Source organism: Cylas formicarius, unplaced genomic scaffold (genome assembly GCF_029955315.1).
Source record: "Cylas formicarius isolate icCylForm1 unplaced genomic scaffold, icCylForm1.1 PGA_scaffold_4__25_contigs__length_36172078, whole genome shotgun sequence".
Classification (NCBI taxonomy): Eukaryota; Metazoa; Arthropoda; class Insecta; order Coleoptera; family Brentidae; genus Cylas; species Cylas formicarius.
This window is the reverse complement of record NW_026844334.1, coordinates 5578346-5603294: the sequence shown is the minus strand read 5'-3', so window position 1 is coordinate 5603294 and position 24949 is coordinate 5578346. Positions and strand designations below refer to the sequence as shown.

The 24949-nt window shown below is 35.0% G+C and overlaps 2 protein-coding genes across 3 annotated transcripts in view; both read right to left on the bottom strand.

The window, feature by feature from the left end:
• LOC132701542 (RNA-binding protein Musashi homolog 2) overlaps positions 1-7328 on the bottom strand; it is a 100676-nt gene extending 93348 nt beyond the window's left edge. For both annotated transcript variants that reach the window (XM_060669568.1, XM_060669567.1), the window contains exon 1: positions 6890-7328. The gene's annotated coding sequence lies outside the window, so the exon portion shown is untranslated. The remainder of the gene's footprint in view (positions 1-6889) is intronic.
• Positions 7329-17315: 9987 nt separating this feature from the next.
• On the bottom strand, positions 17316-22277 carry LOC132700673 (phosphatidylethanolamine-binding protein homolog F40A3.3-like). The gene is made up of 4 exons (XM_060668154.1): positions 22128-22277; positions 18378-18501; positions 17756-17963; positions 17316-17525 (listed from the first exon to the last, which is right to left on the bottom strand). The coding sequence occupies exons 1-4, from the start codon at positions 22185-22187 to the stop codon at positions 17387-17389; spliced, it is 531 nt and encodes a 176-aa protein (XP_060524137.1). The 5' UTR covers positions 22188-22277; the 3' UTR covers positions 17316-17386.
• Between the last annotated feature and the right edge of the window lie 2672 nt (positions 22278-24949).

Genomic DNA, 24949 nt, shown 5'->3' with positions numbered 1-24949 from the left:
AAATAAATATATATTTTCAGATTTGCAGATTGCAAAGATGTTTAAGTTAATGGAAAGTGCTCAAAATTTAAGATTTAAGTGATTTCACCAGATTTCACTCATCAGCTACCCTTCGACAGTTTGTAACTACCGAATTGTGATATTCTTTTCAGATGTTTTTTCTACTTGTCCTTGTAATTTTTTCGTCCATCTGATTTTCCTAAGTAAATGTGTCAAACCTGCCCCGTCGATGAAAATAAAAATACTTAATTAAAATTAAAAGGAAATAAAAAAATAATAAAACAAAATTTTGGAAAAAAAAATTGAAAAATATTTTTTCAGACGGTTTTGAATATTTCTGGCTTTTATGAAATACGTCTTTATTAATGTAACACTGACACTTTGTGAAAAGAGATTTTAGGTGAATATTTGTTTTTATTTCATAGTTTTTAATTTACGACAGATACCAGAAATTTTAAATGAAATCTAAAAAACATTTAGAAATCTGCGAAATCCGTGAAATTTGTATTTTCTGTACAGAGTTTAGGTCTAATTTTCCCCTAGCAAATAATCTACTTCTATTAGAATTAAAAACCCATTGGAAAGGTAGGGAGGAGTGTATAATAAGACCAAAAATATAATGCAATTATTGGTAAAACCCATCCCAACAGATGTTTATTCTGCATTAAGTAGGTTTTGCCTGAGATGGACCGTAACGAATATTTGTAGAAACTTGAATTTTTTATTTGACACGAAATTGGACCGGTTTTTATTAATCTAAATTCTAAAAATCTAAAAATTTAATCTAAATTGCAATATTTTCGCAATATATTACGGAGGTATTTATTTTATTGCGATCCTTCCAGTTAGTACGTATTTATGAACCTGATTCTCGAATTTTGACCCTGGAGGCTGTTTTCACTGGATAGTTCAAAGGGTAAGGTAAGTACCTGTACTCTATTATTATTAATTAATTATTTTTGTCTTGTGTGCCCGTCGATTAACAACATTCTTCTTCTTGTACTTTTGATTCTTCTACATAGTTCTTCGATTTGTAAACAACAACAGTCTTTTTTAAGACCATACATTATATTCACGGTAGATAAAGGTACGTCATAAGAATACAGATAAATATTTATTAGAATATCAGAATTTCTTGAAGGTTCCTGTTTTTTAACACTTTAAAATGTTGATACCGCGGAATGAAGCAGATGTGCCCCTGTTAGAAGAAGACATGGAAAACAGCGCAGAATTTGAAGACGAAGTGGAGATGGTAGTCGAACCTAATAACAATCTAGAAGACGAATCTCGAATAATTTCGCAATGGAGGGTGGATTATTTAAATGCAATTGCAGAATTTATACAGGCAAATAGTAATGTAACGAAATAGAACGTAATAAATTGTTACTTTGTACTAATTTTTTTATGTACATGTTTCAAGAATTGCTCGGCGAAAAAGATTGAAAACATGCCGATATCTCGCTTGTTAGTGTAGATAGATAAATTCCTAGGACGGCCCTGGAATGGTTACGGAAAGGGTCTGCTCCGCAGGGTGTTCTATAAGGGGCTGCGGTTATGGAGTAACAAACAGTTAATCACCGGGTCGGTTGTAAAAGCACTATATTTCTGGTCGAAGTATACTAGCCCATTCTTTTAATCCCTAATTTTTAGTTTATTATAACTACTTTTAAAGAAACAGCACGGGCAGAGCTTCGACTTTCGTTTCGTCCTGAATTCGGTGTGGATGTTATCTGCTGATTTCATTGCGCGTCGTGTTATTATGTTATTAAGTAGGTTATTAAATAATGCTACATTAAAAGGTAAATAATGAAACGTTATTGATACGGAGACGCGCGGTTCCAATATGGCGGCACGACCTTGACTGTCCAAAGAGCGCAATTTTAATACTACTGCACGGCAGCTGTATCGTTGAAATATTTACGTGTTGCCCGTACATGGGACGACCGTGATACGCATGATTTCATTTCGTACGGATCCACCTCTCTTATTGGGTTTCGAGTGAAATTTATGCGTACACGCAATAAAAAAGATTTCATAAATAGCATTTTTTCAAAGTATTCCGAAAAAGGGGGAAAGAAAAAGACATAAATTCTAGCTTGATTTGCTACAAAATCTGTCTACCAGAAATTTTGACATCAGAGGGGTCAATCACGTGTGAAATCTGGTGTACCAGTTCTGTGAAATCGGTGAAATCTTTGTATAACGTGTTTCCTTAAAGTTTTGGGCATTTCTCATAAAAAACATTAAAATTTAAAAAATTCCAATATGGAATTTATAAATAATTTTTTTTAAGTTACTTGTAGAATGGCCTCTACAGGTGTAACATCTACAGCTATAACACCCTGTGTGTGTTGCGATAATTTCTGTATGACGTTTTTATTTATTTAACATCTACATTAAATAAGAAAAGGAAATAAAATTAAGAAACGGAATTTTGTGAACAAAAATTTAATAATTAGATTTTAGATTAGATTTATCTACTTAATAACTAATTCAATTATTTTTATTTTTATACTGACACTGAGACAACTCATTACATTTAAAAAAAAAACGGAAATTTTAATAAATTTTTAAATTTAATAACTAGTAATTTATTAATTTTAAAATCAGTAAAATATTGTGTCAAACCGGTGAAAATTGGAATTTATTAAATCTTTCTGAAATCTGTGAAATCCTATGAGTCTGTGAAATGTATTGCACCAACTTTAGATGGTGATTTGCTCCTCATAATATTATGTAAAATATAGCTAGAACTACACTGATTCCTCAAACCCTAGAATAATGGTACCTTAAGAAAACGACAAGGTATCAAGCTGGAGTTGGTCTTATTTAACTTAATATAGAGAAAGCATCAATTGAAGGCTAAGAAGACTGAACAACAAAATGCTTTTTCTGGTCTCGTTTTGTTCGTTGCTTCCAAAGTTTGCAACAAGCAACTCAACCATGAACGTGCGTTTTAGCCAGTCAAGGTATTTTTCGAAAAATTGCGCATTTTGGAGTCTCCGTTGAAATTGCGCAGCAAATCTCTGTTTTATGAATGAAACTATAAAAAAATACTTCCTCGTCACTTAGAAAAGGATAATTTTCACTTAAATACTGCATTAATTTTTCAGCTTTCAACAACAATTCTCATTTTGTGAAAAATCTACACTCGCGGTTTTACATAATACCAAATAGTAACTGTGAACTGTCAAAATCTTTCTACAGAATTATAGACACTCGCAGACACCATATGCAGAAATCTAGCTTTCGGAAGGTGTTGACAGAGTCCGAAACAGAAGTTTAAATAAAAACTGAGGTCATATAGACCATCAAAAAAAAATTCAACATTTCGGATATATTCTACGAAACCTAAATAACCCCAAAACTGCCAAAGCTGTAAAGAGAAAATTCAATACCTCACAATTTCTCTGAAAATTTTAAAATCAAATTAAATATTCAAAACATTGAAAATCTTTTGCACCAAACATTTTAATTGGCAGCAACTTTTTTGTTTTTAGAGATATCAAGGTAAACAAAAAAACAAAATGTAGGGTTAGTAGCCAAGTTTTTTTCCAAAACGCTATCAAAACGCTATCAATTTTCTGACATATCGTATTCCGCTTACAATGGGGGTTGTTGGCTGGTCAACCCATAGTTCTGCGGTTTCCTATCCAACCCCTGCGATAATCCATGCTAACAAAATTTTTAACTTGCACAACATTGTGAGGAGGGGCTTGCTACCATAAAATCAGCGCTGATATATTTGGAGGTAAATCTTCTATATATTGTTCTATTTGGTGCTCTAAGATTTGCAAATAATGATTGCCAGTTAACTTTTGATCTATAAATATCGGACCCAAAATATGCCATTGATAATTGATTGGTACCCCTGGGTTTTTATTTCGTGTATTTGTCTAGGATTATTTAAAGACCAATATATATAACCCTTTCTTGTCGTGAACGAACTTTCATCAGTCCATAAAATGTTTTTCAAAAAATTATCATTCTCATTATGTCTATTTAAAAAATCCAAACAAAACTGCATTCTCCTTTGACATTGTTCTGCACTTAGTTTTAGAGTTTTAGATGCATTATATACTCCAGTAATAGAGGAAGCTGGTTGTGCTTTATAGAATCCTAACATGTTTGCCTTATTTTCTTCATTTAAAACATGATTTGTCCGGCATGCTATTTTAGCATTTAATACGTTACCGTTTTTTGCAAATTTCTTTGCCAGCCTTGGAAATATCTGTTTTGAAGGAGCTCGGCGCTCTGGATAAAGTCCAATACACTGACGACGAGATGCGGTTTTATATAATTCACTTATTCAAAAAGTGAATTATATAAAAATTTCCTATTTTTGCCGATTTGTCAAAAACGAGTGGATATACGAGGGCAGCGCCAAAATTTCCAGGCCTGAATATGAAAGAAACAAAGTAGAGTAACAATTTTTATTATCTTTCAATATAATCCCCCTTCGCTTCAATACACTTACTACACCGATTTATTATCAACTCAATCCCTCAATCCCAAACATTCTTTTGGTTTCTCTGCAAAATGAGCTAATACAGCCTCTTTTAACTCAACTTCGTCGTTAACCCCCGTCCACGTAAATCCTTTTTCAAAAATCCAAACAAATAATAGTCGTTGGGGGCCATATCTGGACTATAGGGAGGATGATCTATCTGTTGGAACCCACACTCTAAAATGGCAGTTTGTGCAACACCAGAAGTATGGACAGGTGCATTATCGTGCAAAAGATGCACGCATCTGGTCAGTTTTCGTCAACGTTTTACAAGTATGTAGTCTCGCAGTTTATGTAATAATGTTGCGTAATATTTACCACTGACAGTGGTATTAGTTTCTTTAAAATCTCTCAAAATAATTCCTTCACAATCCCAAAAGATCGTGACCATCACCTTTTTTGTTGACTGGCAGACTCTGAATTTTCTTGGAGGTGCTTCACCCTTACGACACCACTCCATTGATTCTTTTTTCGATACAGGGTCATAATAGAGAACCATAGCTTCATCTCCCGTCACAAGAGTTTCTATCACAGGCTTCGATTCCGACCTACAGAGTTCCAAAAAAGAGGAGAACTTTGGCCGTACACACCATCCAGCCTTCCTTTAATAATTTTAGGTGCTAACTCTTCTTTTGTCAAAAACTTTATGACTGCTCTATACGCAATTTGCGTTATTTGCGACCTTTTTCGGAAACGTCTTGTTTAAAATGCCGTCAATAAAAAACTAATTGACGCAAGACTTCAATTTTTTTTTCGCAGCCTACTAAGATATGTATCTAAAAGAAAACAAAGTTTTGTCGTGATACTGGAGCTGCATTTATGTCAGGTAGGGAAATTTTGGCGCTAACCTCGTATAATGTCATCGTTGTAATCGGAATAAGACATTCTCTTAAACAATTACATAATATACAGGGTGTTCCATTTAAAAATATGTGATGTAGGCTTATATAGGCACTTGGAAATAAACTTAGCCACTAACCCTACATTTTGTTTTTTGTTTACCTTGATATCTCTAAAAACGAAAAAGTTACAGCCAATTAAATTGCGATCAAGATAAATTGAACGCACGGTACAGTGGATGCCAAATTATTCATTCCGTTTCTCTTTGTCTTGTTCAAGTATCTTGATAAACGTTAAAGATACACACTTCTAACTAACTTTTTCAGAAGAAATGAAATGCGATGTTCGCATTTTTCAATTCTGCATGTTCAAAACCCCTCAGGTATTGAATTTTACCGTTCCGGCTGTGGCAGTTTTGGGGATATTTAGGCGTTCCGGTATTTTTTTTAATTCTCCTCAAAACAGGACTTTTGGAAATAAATACTTGGGGATATTAAACTTTGTTATAAAAAAATACTACGTTAGGGGTTTTCACTCTTTGAACCAGTGCACGGAGGCCATCGCGATAGGAAAGGTCTCCACGGTTGCCGAAATAAAAGGTAAACGCGGCAACACCGCCCTGGAGTCGGGTTGAATGTCATTATTTTTGTAAATCGTGTGGTCTGTCGAACGTGAGATCGTCGGCATTCAATTCACGATCAGAGCTGTCCTGATGCGACCATATTTAGCACAAGGCGGTTGATCTTGAAACATTACGTCCGATTATTTATTGCCGAACGCAAAGCGAGAACAGGGCCAAGTACCGGACCGTGCGGAACTCCTACTATAGAATTTTCATATTCGAGTTAGTACCGAAAAAGCAATAAAGCGGCGCTATCTATCCTTGGGCTTTGGGCGGAACGTCACGAAGTACCTACGCCCAGATCTCGATCGGTCCATAGTTGCGGGTAGTTAAAAAAAAATCGGATTATCGTGATTCAACTTTAAATGTCAAAACAAAAATTTTCGCCCAACACACCAAACGAGCTCGCGAAAATTGCGACAGCGACCGTTTATAGGCAGCACGAGAGTTTATTTTTCTGTTTGCACAGCAATATTCGTTAAGCGAAGCATTATTATTGCCGATTCGCGTGAGGTGCAAATTGCAAACGCGCGAAGAATCCGAAAAATGACTGTTAATTACAAAAAAACACCGACAGGAAATCAAAACTTATCTCCGCGTTGACAAACTGGCTCTACGCTTGCTAGATCGCAAAACACTTTGACCAAATAATGAATTCAACTAATTCAAAGAATCCCGATTTTTTCGTTCATTTTTTGTAACGATTTTTGTCGAGAATATTCAAACAATTAACCCGCAGGTACCCACTAACAAATTTTGGAAATGTAATTATCTGCGTCGACCTTGGTCGGCGTTTTAAACGTTTCTGTATTTTAATTAAAACGATGTTTACACACGTTTCAAATCCGATCCGAATTACAACGAAAAAAAATCAAAAGCGGACGAGGATGTTCGACGAGGTTAGGTTTAAATGTACTTACCGGCAAAAACTCAACACGGCACCGACAGTTTTCTTCAGGAATCGGCGAATCGGCTTGGTCGAGAGTCTTTAACAGAAAAAAATAATAACCGTTGTCCGCGGTTAAGTCGCGAAAACTGGCGCACTCTTATCAATTCAACAAAGGACCATTTTCATAAATGAAATCTACCTGATCGGAAAGCGAGACGCGCGAAGAACGAACTCTTTGTGTCGGTCGCATAATTATCACCGGCCACCAAACCACTACGAGATCGCACAGAGGTGAAACAAAAACAAAAAGAGAGCAAAACCCGACGATTTCCTGCTCGTTGCCCGGCTAGATGGGCCCGTGCTTGCGCTAAGAACCAAACAAATAAGCGGCGACGTTGCCACGTGTGGACGACGAAGAGACGTTTGTGTGGTTGCCTACCGGACTCGCGGCGTTCGTTTGCTCCGCTATCGGTTTTGATTCTGACATGGAAATCGCGTTGCTGCACCGAGTAGCGGCGGGATAGCCGGCGGCGCGATGTGGTGGTAGGAGGCGGTCGGAGCAGACTCTGTGGAGCCTCGTGTCACGGGGATGGAGACATCGAATCTTTTATGCTGGGGGTTGGTTTGATTTTCTCGTGGTTCCGCATCTTTATTTGGCTCCATTTTACTCCGCGGGGGGGGTTTTCTTTGATGAAGGATGACGTTTTTGGAATTCCCATCGACTATAGCCGACCATCTCGAGATTGATTACTATTCCCAAGTTTTTTATGCGTCTTTTATTTTATAAGTGTACGTCCTAACATTTTTCTTAAAGGTCACTTGATTCAAAAACTAGCCAAAACTAACCATACCGCGGCGTTGTTCCATGGATACCTCGAATTGTTTTAAACTTGGCAACATGAAACCGTTGGCCGTTTAAATTCTTATGACAGCGGATAACTAAATACGACTGACCAATTTAAAGTTCCCTTTTGCCCACATCTGCAGGAAAAGTTCGATTTCATTAAGGACGGGCTACTTCTTATCGAAAGCTTGGGGTCTTTTTTAAGTTACGCTGCCGAAATTGATGTGACTTTAACGGTCTCAGGATTACATGCAGGTTTTTGGGATTCGCAAACAAGAAGACGCCGTTTACTAGACACTTTTTATTAATACGTGGTAATTTCGAATGCGAATTTCTCGTGTATTGCACCGATTGTTTTTGCTTGTTGTGCGTAAAGATGACTTTGTGGTCTGTGTTAATGATCGGCGCGTGGATGTTTCCATCAAGTTGGCTTTGAAGCTGTTACGTCAAAGTTTTCATGAAAATTAGATGTCGAAGTGCTTCTTAAGTCGACGTGGGAGACTTTTAATCGTCCACTCGTTCATTGTGCAAACGTATTCACCTAATTTCAATAATCCCACGCGCAACGAGAAGTAGTTCCTGCGTACTTGAAAAAGTAAATTAGTTCAAGTTTATTGTGTAGCGTCCCACGTGGATTCAGCGATAATTAATTAGACGTGTTAAGCAGGGGAATGTGTGACAAATCGACGGCGCCTTTGGACATAAGGTAAGAACCGCTTTTTTCCTGCGTCGCGTTTCCCTTCGGCAGCATATTTTGCAGTCGCGGAAGTCGGTATTATAAAAGCCGATAGAAAATAGACCATCGCGGCCTCCTTTTCAATTTATATAAAGTATACGGTGCGTTATGCCGATTCGACTCTTTTGTCCGAGTTTTTGGGCCGCTTTTGTTGTCGCGGTCTTGTTGCCGCTTTTGTTACTTACTATAATCACAATGAGCACTCACGGTCCCTTTTTAAGAGCAACAATAATACGCCGGGAACGGCAGCGTTTTCATTTACGTGTGAGGGTATTAGCGGCTTGTCGTTAGGGACTGCATAATGCATATGTTCCGCGCAAAAGCAATTTGGAAAATTTAGTGCCTCCATAGTTTTGTTCATAGTTTCCTCTTTAAATTAGGAATTTCCATATTTCGTGCGTTAAAACCGAAACCGTATCGATTGGGCTTGAAGGGGAGGAAGGGGTTTCCCATGTTACGTAGTAGAATATTTGCGGTTTTCGATTTAGCGAATTTGAAGCTTTTATGCAGTTATTTGGCGTTTTCTTTTACTTTTCATGTGTTCGTCTAGGCCAGTTTAAATGTTGGATATGAGGTTAAATATTTTTATAGAATTCGTTAAATCTGAAACTGATGAAATTTTTGTGAAATCCCTGCAATCATATGTTTATATGAAATCTGGTGTATCCATTCTGGTTGATGATTTGCCTCTCAGGTGAAACCGAGCTTCACATTGTCGTATTGCCATTTTAGATAATTTAATTTATTTAAAAACGCTTTATTTATGCTTTATCATTAACAAAAATATAGTAATTGTCCCATAAAATGAAAAGAGGAATGAATATAATGGACTCTAATTTGCCGCGTTTTCTTGAAAAAAAAACAATTTATAACTGTATGATGCAGGACATTATTTCTAGAGGGCTTTTGAGTAATTTACATAGATTGTTTAAAATCTAGCTCTTCCCTTTTTAGGATATATCTACGGATTCAATTATTCTATAACTCTCTTCCTTGTCAAATTATATTTATTTATATTTACTTATTAATCTTAAGAAAGTGTTCGATGTTGTCAGTATAGATATTTATATATTATGGGTTTCAGGGATAGTATTTACCGGCTAATAAGAACTTATTTATTGGATAGAAAACAATATGTTCAAACAAAACAATGTTAAGAGTGAAACGCAATGAAGTGTATGTGGAGTTCTTCAGAGTTCAGTCCTGGGACCATTGTTATACTCGTTATATGTTTTAAATTTTCAGTGTGCAGGGCTTATAGCACGGTATTGCACATAAGCAGACGATACAGTGCTACTTTATAGTGGTGAAAGTGAGAATGATTTACAAGAAATAATACGTTCTGATTTAAAAAAAATATATGCACTGGCTTTTAGGCAATAAATTGAAAATCAATATTGATAAAACTAAATACATGTCGTTCAAGCAAAAAAACAAAGTAATACAGATGCCAAGATTAAGTATTCAGAATATAAATATATACCGTGTTAAAGGAATTAAATATTTAGGCCTACTGATCGATGGTAGTCTAAACTGGGCCAAGCATATTAATTTTATATCAAATAAAATTTACCCAATGGTCAGTGGCATATATAAAAGCCGAAATTATCTGAGTTACGGTAGTAAAATGAACATTTACAATTCTTATTTTGTATCACATATGATATACCTACTACCAATATGTGGCGCAACTTATTCTAATAAAATACAAACTCTACAAAAGAAATTCTTAAAAATTTTCATTTAATTATGATCGTCGCACGCACGCAGAAAATTTGTATAGAGAATTGGACATTTATAAAATAGACAAAGATCATAAACAATATACAAAAGTCTAGCATGAAGATTATATTTAATAAAGACGTTCACATATATGACACCAGATCTCATAACGATATTTTCAGTTATAATATCAGAACTAATCAAGGTCTTTCCAATACAGTATTCCAAGCAACATGTACTTATAATAAGTTTCCAGAAAACTTATGTATTAAATTCACTTCAATGTAAATTTAATATAGGTACTCTACAATGTATAATAATAATAATATTATGTAATGGGTTGTATACTTACCTTGTTATTCTATTTATCCTTTTTATGAATTTATTATTTCTATTCACGGAATCAGTGCTTTACTCACTGTTTAAAGAATTCTCAAAAAAAAAATTTGTAGTTAATTAATTAAATAAAATGTGATTTTTCTAAAAAAAGTAAAAAATGTATAGGTTCAGGAAAAAATAATAAAACTAATTTTCCTATTTATTGACCTGAAATGGCATAGATATTGTTGATATTGCTTTGATTCCTATATGGCAACTAATGGGTGTTTTTTTTTCGATGCACAGAACTTTAAGTTGGCATTACTGTTCAAGATGGCTACTGATTTAACAGCTGTCAAGTGATTTATTCTCAGTTTGGTTTGGCGATTCATCATGAATAGACTCACGCCTGAACAACGCTTGCAAATAGTGCAATTTTATTTCGAAGATAATGGTTCTGTGCGGAATACGCGCACTACGTCCATTTTATCGTTGACAAAATCGTCCATCAGAGCAGTTAATTCGATTGACCATGAAACGTTTTCGCACTAAGTTTACTCTTATTGACAACTCGCATCCCCAGAGACGCCGTACGGTGCGTACAGAAGAAGCTATTGCTGCTGTAGAGCGTAGCATTGAGGAAGACCCGAATGAGTCCATACGCCATCGAGCACAGGAATTGGATCTGTATCCATCCACTTTATGGAAGATTTTGTGCAAGGATCTTGGTTTACGTGCTTACAAAATCCAACTCGTGCAAGGATTGAAGCCAAACGATCATCAAGTAAGGCGTAGATTCGTCGAATGGGCCCAAAACGAGATTGCCGTTGTTCCCGATTTTCATAAGTGAATTTTGTTTAGCGATGAAGCGCACTCCTGGTTGAAAGGCTACGTCAATAAACAAAACTGCCGCATTTGGAGCGAAAATAATCCTCAAGTGTATGTCGAAACACCGTTACATCCAGAAAAACTGACTGTTTGGTGCGCTTTATGGGCTGATGGAATCATTGGTCCGTACTTCTTCAAAAACGATGATGGCCAGAACGTTACAGTCAATGGTGATCGGTATAGAGCTACGATTACTAACTCTTTCATTCCTGAATTGAATAACCATGATGTCCAGGAGATGTGGTTTCAACAAGACGGCATGTCACACAGCTCGTGCCACAATCGATTTATTGAAAGACACGTTTGGTGACCGCTTAATTTCACGTTTTGGATCTGTGAATTGGCCTCCAAGATCTTGTGATTTAACACCGCTAGACTACTTTCTGTAGGGCTATTTAAAGTCATTGGTCTATTCGGATAAGCCACAAACGCTTGACCAATTGCCGTGTTATTGTCGATATACGGCCACAAATGTTGGAAAAATTGATCGAAAATTGGACGTCCAGATTGGACTACACCGCGGCATGTAATGCCACAAGATTATCTTTTGGATAAATAAAATTCATGTCAATCGAATAATCCATCGTTGTTTTATTGCAACTCAAAGTTCTATACATCGAGAAAAAACACCCCTTACAAGAGAGGAGACTTAAGAAGCTAATCACAAATTATTTAGATCCTACAGGTTGAACCAAACTTCTATGTGTGCTAATAATGAGGATGTTTACTTGCTTCCGATAATGTAGTTGCCTGGGACAGCTCTATAGTATCTTCAAAAAGTGATATTGTGGAACGTGTCTTTATAAGTTTTAGATTTGTCCAATTGACCTCAGATTAAAATAAATATTAAGAATTAAAACAATATTTTATGGACGTCTGTCGAAGATTTATATTGAGTCACAGTTTGGAATACTATTTCTGTAAATCCCCACAGGTGCATTGTTTATCATCCATCAGAGTGGTTTTCTCTGTGAGGCGGAGCGAACTGAAATTTGAAAATGAGAAATGATAATTTTCGCGCGTCCCTCCATGCCAAAAAAATGCACGCCTCGATAAAGGCTCTTTCATAATTTTATCGTCTAGCTATTTTCAAAAAAGCCATTACGCTTTTATTTCTAATCGAGTTTCTAATTATAAGCACGCTTATTTATAACGAATTATATTTGTAGATTTGAGTTTGCTCCAAAGTTAATCATTTCGCGACCATTAATTTTGTCTATGGCGTCTTCGCGTCCGATGCCAATGAATGACGGGGGGGCACAAAAAATAACGTATCGTAGTCAATTAATGACGGGGCGGCGTACAGTGGTTTCAAAGAGTTAATTCTCGGTCAAAAATTCCAGCACTGTTGGAGTTGTACCAAAATTGATATCTGGGGTGTGACAAGCTCTCTGATCCCTAGTATGCTCAAAAAAATATCATTTACAAAATGGCGTCGGTTTTGCTCATCCTGTTGGCTTTTTCAGAGCTTGACTAAAACTGGCACGTATTTTACTCTGTACCTGCTTATATATTGTTTGAGGGGGGCGCTAATGAGAGGCATGAACACCGTCTCGGGTGACTGATTCCCAAAATTGGTGACAGGTAGAGACCTGATTGTTTATTATTGTTGTTTATAGATTTCTATAGACTCTCGGATTTTGCGTTGGTAGAAGAACTGATTACATGCAAGAATGAGTTGATGAGTTTATTTGTCTTAGTCGTAAGGCTCTTTCGTGTTCTTTGAATCTATTTGATATTTTTCGTCCGATCTCTCCAATTTATTCTTTGCCGCATATGGATGGAATGCTCTAAACGCCTGGCATCTCAAATGCAATTTTGTATTTGACGGACCGAAGATGTTGAGAGATTTTTGGACAAGTGATAAATCTGGTTTTGACGTTATACTTCTTAGAACTTTTGATATGTGGTTCGTGATGTTTTGAATGTAAGGAAGGATCACAGTGACAAGTGTAGGATTGCTTGACTAAAACTAGCACGTATTTTACTCTCATACTTGTATATTGTTTGGGGGGACGGAACAATGAAGCCGACTATGAGAGAAAATTATTTGATAAGCTTGTTAAGAAAGAATAATTTGACATTAGTGTCATAATGACATAATGTCAAAAAAATCGAAATAATCGGATTGTTTGGTGATTTTGTTCGTAGCAGAGAAGCTGCTATATCTGCTCGCATTACACGTGAAAAAACGACCGCCATAACTGGCAGTGTTACTAGCTGCAAATCGAGCAAATCAAATTTGTCACCAAACCGGATAAACCAAAGTTCTTACATAGATTAAAAGACAGTTATGAGAATAAAAGATTGGATTATTGTTGTTGTGCCCAAGTTAATTTTATAAATGACATCCACTTTCTGAAGAAGAGTATGTTTACAGATGAGGCTATACTGGCCACCAATGGGATGTATCATCTCAAAATTGTGGATATTGGGCCAGAGATAATGCCACTGGGTAATAAATTGTAAAGATCAATATTCCCAGAAAGAAAGTCGATGTCCGCTGTGGGATTTCGAGAGACCAAATAATAGATAAATAATAATAATTTATAAAACAAGTCTCAGAAATCAAGATGAACTTTGTGCTAGAATGAGACAGACAGAATCTCAAAAGAATTGAAAAATGTATTTATAAATTTTAACTATGAAAATTCTAATTTTAATTATTTTGTTAAATTAAAAAAAAATTGTAGCTACCACTAAAAAATGACTAAAAATTATTATTTTCTTAAAATAAAATTGTTATTCCTTTGTGTTAGTTTAATTTATCTTACTGAAAAATCTTAATTTCTATAAATTGTATTTCCATGCGTTAGAAATTTATGGCTGTGTTATTTGTGACGTTTTTTTTTTTTCGCTCTTTTGTCTGAGGAATATGCAATTATTATTTCGATTAATTTTTACAGTATAGGAGAAAAAATTGGATGTCAGTTAGAGTTCATCAAAAAAGAAAATTTCTGGAATAAAAAAAATATATATATTCAAAATTAAAATTCATCAAAGTAATGAAAGGATCGATATTATTATACCTGGTAGTGTGCTAATTGACGTGGTGGGCGTTTGATATGAAATTTATTATAATGGTGAATTAAATTAAAATTTCGCGGTACACACCCTAATCGCTATATGCAATACACAAAGGCTTTTATCGACCCTACGCGCAGTGTGTATCGCTTTAACATTTTAATTATGTTTGACTAATTAATTAATCTTCATTGTAGTGGAGGTTGTCAATAATGTTACACTTTATATACTCGAAGGTGTCGAATAGGATATAGATAAAAGGAACATCCGACGACTTTATCGCCATTAGTATGGGAAACTAATTTTTAAATAGTAAACAGTCTTATTCTCCTAAAGCCCTTATTCTATAACTCGTTAAATAAAATTTTCCAAACAAACTTCCGCAGGCTACTGTAATACTTTTTATAAAACTCCTGGATTACTCCTGCGTCGGTTTTTGCAGAGTCGAACTTGCTGACGTTTCGCCAATCATCCTGTTGGCTTCTTCAGAGCTTGACAGTTTCAGTTTTGATGAGGCTGCCTTCTCACTAGCATTGTCATTTTTGACTCACTGATATCAGAGAATCGTTTACGATGGCTGCTCTTCAGATATAGTTGAGGTATTGGTATTAAAGGGGGCGCCCCGCGGGCGTCCAAGCACTTAGGCCACCAAATGGGCCCGTTGTGCCCCCAGATCTTGCTAGAGGGCGTCCACAATGCCACCTCTCCTATAGAAGGTCAGCAACTCCTTTTAGCCCAATACCAATCAGGACCGTTCCGAAGACTCCAAATCTTGCCCAAGTCAAAGCAGGGCACTCGGTGAGCAGATGATGCCTAGCAAGCAAAAATGCCTCCCAAGTCTGCAATGTCCTGTGTAGGCCCCCGTTAGTGCTCTACACTCCCTTCTGGTCAGTCTAAGCAGCTCTCCTTCTAGACTTTGACTTGGACAATCTCTTAAAAATTTGAGATAGACACCGTGTTCAAATGAACCCAACCATATCGGTAGCTCTGTTATTTTGTAATGACAACATTCGGGAAGAGTTAAGTAGTACAATCTTATTTAAAATTTCATGCCAAAACTTAGGTCTTATTGATGTGAGTCTAAAATTTAAAAAACAAAATTCTGGTATGAGACTAAGAGTTTCCTGTAAGCTTGAAGAGTTGGGACTGCTTTTGATGGTTAAGTTACGTGCTTTGCATTCGATATGTCTGTATGACAAAATAAAAAAGTTAAAATGTTCTCCCCACCTTCATGAAATATTAACATACGGTACGGATGTTCACAACATTTGTTAATTATACAAAAAGTGCGTCTCTTATGAGATTGCGATTATAATTAGTAAATATAAAAAAAAAGATATTCCTCAATCTACCTGCTCATTAAAAAGACACATGAAATGTAAATTTTTGACACGCATAATTAGCATTAGCATTAGCATTTTGCTTAAGTAAAGAAGCATTTTTTTTTCTCTTTTCCTGTAGCCCTGTCTTTTCTCTTTTTTCCTTCCTTTCTTCTTCTTTGCATTCTTCTTTACCGTTCTCTGTATAAGGTAAACCTCAGTTATTGTATTTAAGTAGGAATATGAAAAATTGTAATGTGTATTATTTCTTCGGTATCAGTTTAGTTGGCTTGTATGATGTCTTGCATTTAGTAACGTTTCCGGATTGTCTCTTGACTGATTGATTGCCTGTGAAATCCTTTGCCTAAGTTTCACGACGTTATTACAAGAAGTTCTGTGTACGTGATTTTCTATGTGTCTCCAACAGAAAAAAATCCGTTACAGTTAAGTCGGGGCTGTTGACTGGCCAATCCTCTATTCAACCCCTGGGATATTGCATGTTAAGAAAATTTTTAACTTGCACAACATTTTGAGGAGGGACACCGTCTTGCTGCCGTAAAATCAGCCCTGATATATTTAGGGGTAAATCTTCTATATATTATTTGTGCTCCAAGAGTTGCAAATAATGATCTCCAGTAAACTTTTGATCTATAAACATCGGAGCCAAAATATGTCCATCTATGACACCACACCATACATTAATTGATTGATACCCCTGGGTTAGTATTGGTTAGTTTGGTTTTGGGTTTTTATTTCGTGTCTTTGTCTAAGATTATTTAAAGATCAATGTCGCGTACGACAACCCTTTCTTGTAGTGAACGAATTTTTATCAGTCCATAAAATATTTTTAAAAAAATTGTTATTCTCATTATCTAGCGTGCGGGAAGCGTCACTTTTCCACTTCAGTTTGCTTTTCCACGGATCAGACATTTCCGGGATTTTACCGCACGGGTTTGGGAGCAATCGGATATTTTCGGTGATATTTCCCACGCTTTGAATTTTGAAGTTTGTCAATTCTGACGGTCATGTCAGTGAATGTATTCGTGTTGTTTTGTGAAAATGTATCCAAAAATCCACCAACAGTCGTAGAAAAAGTATATTATGCAACACGTTCGGTAAACTTTTGAACTCCCTCGTTTATTAAAAACACTCGCTCCGCTCTTGTTAAATAAACTCGTGAGTCAAATGCCGCATAATATGCTATTTTTTTGTCATTGTAATCGGAATAAGATATTCTATTAAACACATATATAATATACAGGATGTTCCATTAAAAAATATATGATGTAGGCTTATATATCAGAAAATTAATAGTGTTTTGTTTTAAACAAAAGAGTTACAGCCCATTAAAATGTCATCGAGATAAATGGAACGTACGGTACATACTATAATTTGGAATAATAAACATTATTATTATTATTATTATTATTATTATTATTATTATTATTATTATTATTATTGTTAAATCACCAAAATGTGTTAGATATAGTTCGAGTGGTTTTATCTGCATCTAAAGCGAAATTATTTATTATGTGACGTCATAAGTCAGTACGTCAAGACACTCGTTTTGATTAGCGTTTACGTTAGAATTATGAATAACAAAACATTATTGGTAAGGATTTATTGATGGAAACAAATACGTCACGTTAGATGCAAAATCCTCTCGGAATCGAAAGCTTAGGCTCCGAGCTCCTTGTACAATTGCGGCACGTAGCTATCGAACTGGGCGAGGTAGAAATTGCCAGCAACCGGTTGGCCCAGCTTGTACTTGTTTGCGAATTTTGTAGCGAAAAAATTTCCACGTTTTTCCACCGACCTGAAAATCGTCACCACCTCCCTTAGATACTTTCCGAGATTTGACCGAACGACGCACAATCTGGCAACGCAACGCGAAGCTGACGCACAATTACAGTGCGTTAAATTGCATTCTTATAAGCAGGAGAAGAAGAAATTTTGAGTTTGAGGTTAAGACTATGGAAAAGAAAAAAACATAAATCTGACATCGCCGCACAATTACAAGTTCGCGTCCTTGAACAGGATTCATACCTTCCGAGTACTGGTTCGTCGAATTTCAATTTGCCTGGTTGTTTGTAGACGAGGAAGACATATCTATGGACACCAGTCCCTTGAGGTGGTCCGGATCCGATATAGGCGGACAGGACCTCGCCCTTGGCAACACTGTTGCCGGGAATGTTGACGACAAGCCAATGGTGCCATTCCTGGTACGGAACGTCACGATGCCTGTTGTCGGGATCTGACGAAGTCGAAGTTGTAACAGTCTTAATTTTGAGTGAAATTATTTTACTTTACTGCCAAATTTTTACATCAAAATTACGAAAATTGCAATAAAAATAAAATTTGCATTGCGAACTTCGAAGCCTGCCGTTCCAGCAGCAAGTAAAAAAAATTTAGATAAATAAGACATTAGCCGATTGATAATTTATTATTAATTTTTACTTTCGTCGATAATATTCGATAAGACCGCAAAAATAAAGTCGTTAAGTAACACCCATTAATCAAAATTTTTGTATTTATTGTTTTGAAAAGATTGTTGTAAATAATTCTCCGCTTTATCAGTAAATTCGAATTAGAGGAATTTTGTTTGCCGAGCTGAACTAAGGAGAAATGGAATGGGAACTTGCTTGGTTCTTTCGGTTTTGGGCCTCACCTGTAAAAATCAACGTGTAGTATGCGTTCGGGTCCGCTTTCCACGAAACGCTCGGTACATCTTTGACTTGGGTCGGGGTTAACTCGTTGCCAAGGTTGACCGACACGCCGCTGGGGTATTTGATCTGAAAGGAAATGCAATTCGTTGAGGCCAGTTTTTAAAATACTGGACTATAAAATTTGTTGACTTATACAAGGCGTTATACGTACCGATAAGGTAATTAAAACCTTTTAATTTTTGAGCTACGTGGTGTTAAATATTGTTATAAAATTTTAAAAGTTATAGAACAACTAATGACTCTATTTTTTTTATCAATGCCATTGCTTTTTCTAAAATTATTTTTGGGTTCCTCTTTTTTTTTCCTTTTAAGTTTTTTTTTTCGGTGTTTAAATTCGATAGACCTCTACAATGCGCGAAAAGATTTTTTGTTAGGCATGGTATTGAACGTTTGGTAGAAAAAACTTACGAGGTTTGTCAATTGCCGATCAATTGACCTCATTAATTTTAATTTATTTTTTTATTTATATTTATTTATTTATATTTAAATATTTTGTGAGTTACGTCGGCGTCGCGTCCTTCTGGGAACGAAATGGAGTCGAAATTATTATTGGGATTTCCCAAATCGTTAAGTATTTTATTCGGATATTCCATTGGACATCACAAACGCACAATAATTTAATAAAAAATAAACATTATTATTAAATGATGATAGATAACAGTCTACAATTGCAAGATGTTATTTAAAACATTTTTTGACTAGTCAATTAAAAAGTGACGGTCGGTTAAGAAGTGGTCCCAACACTAATGTTCACAGCGTTCGTTGCCGTTTATCTCACCGTTTGCGCTATTCATCGTTATTTTGCCATTTATTTTCGTTTAGGCCTACAGTTTGGTTCTTCTTCTATTTGGAGTCCAGTTCCATATTTTCTTTGGCCATCTATCATCGGGCATCCTTTTCATGTGACCATAGCAGGACAATTGTTTGCTTTCCATTATTTCTGGAATAGTTTTATTTTTACTCCCATTTGGTTTCTTATATCTTCTGATCGTTTGCGGTCAAACAGTGTTGTTTTGCAACACCATCTCCAATACCCATTTTCAGTTGGTATTATCCTTTGCTGAAGTTTCGTATTGAATGTCTATATTTCTGACCCATTGGCAACAGATGGTTCTACAATTGAATTTGAAGTCTTATTTTTGTTTTTTTTATATCGCTCTACCTCGACCCAGCTTTTGGGGCATTTTTTTTGTCTCTACCGTCCTCTGAGATTGTGACTCCCAGATATTTGTACTCTGATGTTTTTTTTTAATGTGTCTATATCTGTTGTCGAGTTATTCCCACATTTTCCTGTCATCAGATATTGAGTTTTTTGTACATTTAATTCGAGTCGAGTTAATTTTCGCACTATACATCGTCTTCATCTTCTACAAGGAAAACTTGATCATCTTCGAATAGCATATCGTAAACGTTGTTAGAAAGCGTTGACAACAGGCAGCATTTTTGTCTGAGGCCCTTGATCAACGAAAATATGTTCGATAAACTTGTTCTTGATTTAATCTGACTCAAATTTTCTTTATATATATTTCTTCAAAGATTTTCACTTCCGTAGATTACAGATACTAAAAAGGTAATCAACAAAGGATCTACCTGATCGGTGAAGTGGGTCAAGGGCCTGGAAGGTAGAAATCACAAGCTGATACAATCTAGCAGAGATAGCAAAAGAATTAACCGAGCAGAGGGAAAACTATTCCTTTAGTCTAGCAAGACAATTTGTATAAAAGAAGAAAACTCTGACAGCAAATTACCTGGTCCGCCAGGTTGGGGGTTGGATTAATGTTCCTGCTCCTCATTATCCATTAAAAAACATAAAAATTGCAAAAGAGCCTCAGCGCCTACGACGCATGTTGATATTAAAATCTGTATCAGAAAGATTAGGTATTCAAATTAAACTTTCATAGTTTGGCATTGATTTTATTTCAAAGTTCTTTCTTTTTATCCAGTACAGGTGGTAACACCTACGTTTGGGTCAATTCGTAGGGTTTGCCTATTGTTATCTATTGACCAACACCACAAAATGGTGGGCCAAAGGCGTCCCGGTAGGAATTTTACTTCAACAGATTTCAAATTAGTCATTGTGTAGATAGTTGTCCTTCAAAATAAATAAGAACTAAAAGTTCATATTTTCAATCAGTCACAATTCAATTGTCTGTCCGTTCCAGCAAAGCAAGCAAAGACATCATCCACGTATCTACAGCACCATAGACAACTTTTACTTAAAGGATGTTCTAGTATGATATTTTCCGTAAAAATCTCGGCTAGCAAAGGACTAAGTGGGTTTCCCATAACCAAACCTTCCTTAGAAATGTAAATCTGCCCATTAAATTCAAAATAATTTTGGTCTAAAGATACTATTAAGTAATCTAATAAATCTTGTTTCACCCATGGGTTACCCTGTTTCCGAGTTAGGGTGAAATATACTAAATCTATGTCATCCATAGGTGGAATACTGGGAAATAAGTTTTGTACATCAAAACATAATAGTGTTGAATTAGAAGGGATTTTGATGTCTTTAATTTTTTATTGCAAATTTTGGTTTAAAATCTGTGTGGAACTTTAAAATATTTACTAATTTTGTTTTGAGTTTAATTGCTGGAGCTGTAAAAAAAACAAATCCAACAGTAAACTCTATTTATCCGAAACCTAATACAGAACACGAACAATTTAAAACAATTACAGACATAGCAGAACCCAGTGAAAAAGTTCCAAAACATTTGTCAAAATGTAGTTTAAAAATAGCTTTCAGAACTAACAACAAAATAGGAAAATTTTTAAAAAACAATAAAACGAAATGTCCAAAATCTCAAAAATCAGGTGTCTGCAGATTGAAATGCGGATGTTGTCCTAAAAATTTATATTGGACAAACATGTAGATCCTTCAAGAAACGCATTAACGAACATAAAAGAGCGTTTAAAAACAATAGTCTAAATTCTAATTATGCTACGCACTTAAACACAGAAAAACACATTTTTAACGACAATTTTGATATTTTACATACAGCCAAGTGTCAATATCAACGATCAATTAGATTTAAATACCTCTCCTTTATTGAACTTAAATTCTCACAACAACATTAATTAAGGTTTTATTGTCATTTTTCGGTATATATAGTAGCAGGTACTTTGTAAATATTACATTTGATAAAGACACGGTGTTGTCGAAACAATTGTCATGTAAAAAAATATATAATTTCGTGAAAATCTGAACTTTTAGTTCTTATTTATTTTGATAAATGGATTTTCATCAAGTAAAAACCACCTCGGTCCAATTCAAGTATTTTCCTTATTTTTTTATTAAACTATTTATTATTACCAGAAATTATTAACAATAAATCAGTAGCTTTGAATGTTTTATAAGATTCAGTTTCCTGGACGTATCTCATAAAATGCCATGAAATTTGTGCAAATTTGATATACATTTTTTTAAATTCAATATGCTTGGTGGTTGATCTGTCGATGGCTTCTTGTTTTCTCCAAGATGAAGTGATAAATGATAATTTGCGGTATCCAGAGTTACGACGAAATCAGTCGTAATAATTTTAGCAAACCTTTGATGCAAAATTGACGAATGTTAATTTCCTCCCTTTGCTTGCCAAACTCTGGTTATATTTTTGTCTATTTATTAGTATCGGATTTACAGCAATAGCTATCAAAAATAATTTTACGATATATAAGATATATAAGTACCGTACCTCCAGAATTTGGTCGGGGACAACTTCGACGACGTCTGGCACGACCCGGTGCTTTTCCATGGCGGCACGCTTACAGTTGACGGAACGCGCGAAATGTTAAATTTTTTACGCGACACTCAATTTATAAACATTTACTTATCTGGAGCAAAATTGCGCCGGTTACGGAATCGGGAGCGTGATATATCCCCCCGCCCCTCGGACGTGACATTGCATCGTTGTGGCGGAAATTCAATGGACAATTTGAATTTTTATGATAACTTCCAAGTGACGTCATCGATAGTGATTTTTATTACCAAGCTAGTGCTGTCGAATTGCGACCGGAATTCTTTCGAGCTTGCCTAAGAAAATCGATTTTCAAAATCATTTTCAATGGAATTTCGTATAGAAATTCTTCGCTTTAATATGCGAAACTGTTTCTGGGTCATAATTTTTTTTAAACATAAGATAATTTATGGGAAATATATAATTACACTTTCGAAAAACCTTATTAACTTTGTCTTCACAAAGTATAGAAAAACCGCACTCTGTATTAGGTAAATGTCAATTTTAAACATTCTCACTAAAAACTGATATGATTACACTCTGGATTTAAACTTTGAGTTTAGTCACTATAAAATGATGCAATTGCCCGTAGTTCGAGTTTTGTCTCTGACGGTATGGAACAAATGCATCAACAATGCATAAACTTTAACCTTAATTAACCTAACCTTAAACGAACAGATCACGTAAGTCGTAAACTTCACGATTTAAAATGGTTAAATATATCGAGTCGAGAGGAATTACATTTTGTTTGTTTTCTTCACAAAGTAAAATTAAGAAGTCCATGACCAAAAGCTTTTTCTCGTATACATCTCTTATACTACTTAATAAATATAGTGAGTTTGGTCAATCACAGAATGTCTCCTCTCATTGCGCGTTTAAATTACATTTAAATAAATATACCTAGATTGTTAATCACTCCTCTTTATCTTTTTTGAGATTTGAGTCTTGTTGGGTCAACCCTTCGTTGATTTTGTGTAATCAAAAAGTCTTTTCATTCTGTTTTTCTTTAAAAATTTTCGGCTTCAATTTTATCCATGTTCACATAATATCACTACCACTACTAGAGTCACTTTCGTCACCAATATTATCACTAGCCAATCTATCATTTTCAGGCGCCTCAATATAAAATTCATCGTCACTACTTTGCAATTCATTTTCAATGTTATCCTTTAATTTTACATAAACACGTCCTCAACGAAGGAAGCAATTTAGAAATATTAGAAATGAGCGTAGGGCATATCAGACCGGCCAACCTGCTGTAATGATAACACATGGTGTCCCTTTTTACTTTTATTAATGCTTTCTGTCACTGCTCACTTTGAAATTTTTAACTGTACTTTCTGTAAAGTATAATAAATTCAGTGAGTGTACTTTTCTTATGCAACAATGCTGAGACGAAATACGAAATGCTACAAAAAGCAAAACATTTTTTATTATTTAGTCTTATTAGTTTGGTTCTTTATAACAAAGTTTTGCATCTTTTGTTTTTCAGTTTAAAAAAAAATTTAAACAAATATTAAAAAGATAAAAAGAAACCTTTAATCATTTTATTTAAGTATATAACTTCACCTTCAGTTTACCTCTGTTTTGAGGTTTTGATTTATTTCGCCCAATATATCACACACACGCGTAAAAGTACGCACAGTACCAGACAAAACAATAATAAATGGCATGGGTATTTTGTTTTACAATTGGGGATGTTTCAATGGGGATGTTTTTGGTTCTCTTCCGGTGTCAACCACGAATTGATTCTGATCAATAAAAACCCAACGGTTTTTCCTTTTTCTCTAAGTTATAACTCAATATATTCAAATTGGGAAGGTATCGAGTTTTGTTACATTCACAGTATAGTAATATATTAATTATTCTCATTTCAATCATTCATTCTCATTGTATTTTTATTTTTTCCATGGCTATAGTTAATAAGTTTAGCATTGGTGTTTTAAAAATTCGGAGAAATTCATAAGGGTTTGGCAAACATCTACAGCTCAACCATAAAGTCTTCATTAATATAGAGAACATTCAATCTAATAATAGACTTAGGGAGCCTAATGCAATGCAATAAATAGATAATGATGAACAGCTATTAAAAATCAATCAACGCCACTGCGCATAAAGGTGATCGTTCGGTGACAGATTTTGGTCTGTTTGGAACAAACTCAATGATCGCACCACTAAGAACAAACCTCTAGCAAGATCTAGGAATTTTTGACGTTGGCTTATAAATTTTCGCTTCAACAATTTAATTAAATAAACAGTAACTGTATAAAAACGTCTTTCTGAAATGTTCGGCGCTTTTACAGGTCATAACATAATTTTTTAAGGAATAATTAATATAATTTTATAATTGAACTTATTCTATTTATTTTTACTTGGATTTCAGTCGAAAATAGAAATTCTGTTACAAATAATATTTGTTTCATTTCTATATATTTATTTAATTTTAAACCTTCTAGTTTTTTTTTCTACATTTTTATTGAACATAATGTTGTCTCTTGAATGTAAATGTTGTGGTCAACTAGCAAAAAGCGAGTGCGAGCGTGAATGTTCGGAATAGGGGAAAGATTATTATAGAAAATTGGAAAAATAGAATCGCTTTTCCCGATTTTTGGAAAACGGGTTTTTGGTTTCTGGAAAACATTTTAGCAAACACAAATCTCCTGAGGAATTAAATTTAATTTTTTTTCTTCGGTGCGAGGGGCAAATCATCATCTAAAGTTCATACAACCATGAGGTTTCACAGATTTCACAGAATTTTTACCGATTTTCAAATATGTTTT

What these genes read in the sequence shown, in the direction of transcription:
- LOC132700673 (XM_060668154.1), bottom strand. Translation starts at nt 22,187, where the DNA reads ATGGAAAAGCACCGGGTCGTGCCAGACGTCGTCGAAGTTGTCCCCGAC. An exon ending in TCCCCGACCAAATTCTGGAG is followed by an intron (nt 18,502 to 22,127) that starts GTACGGTACTTA and finishes ATTTCCTTTCAG; the next exon opens with ATCAAATACCCCAGCGGCGT. An exon ending in GACGAACCAGTACTCGGAAG is followed by an intron (nt 17,526 to 17,755) that starts GTATGAATCCTG and finishes GACGATTTTCAG; the next exon opens with GTCGGTGGAAAAACGTGGAA.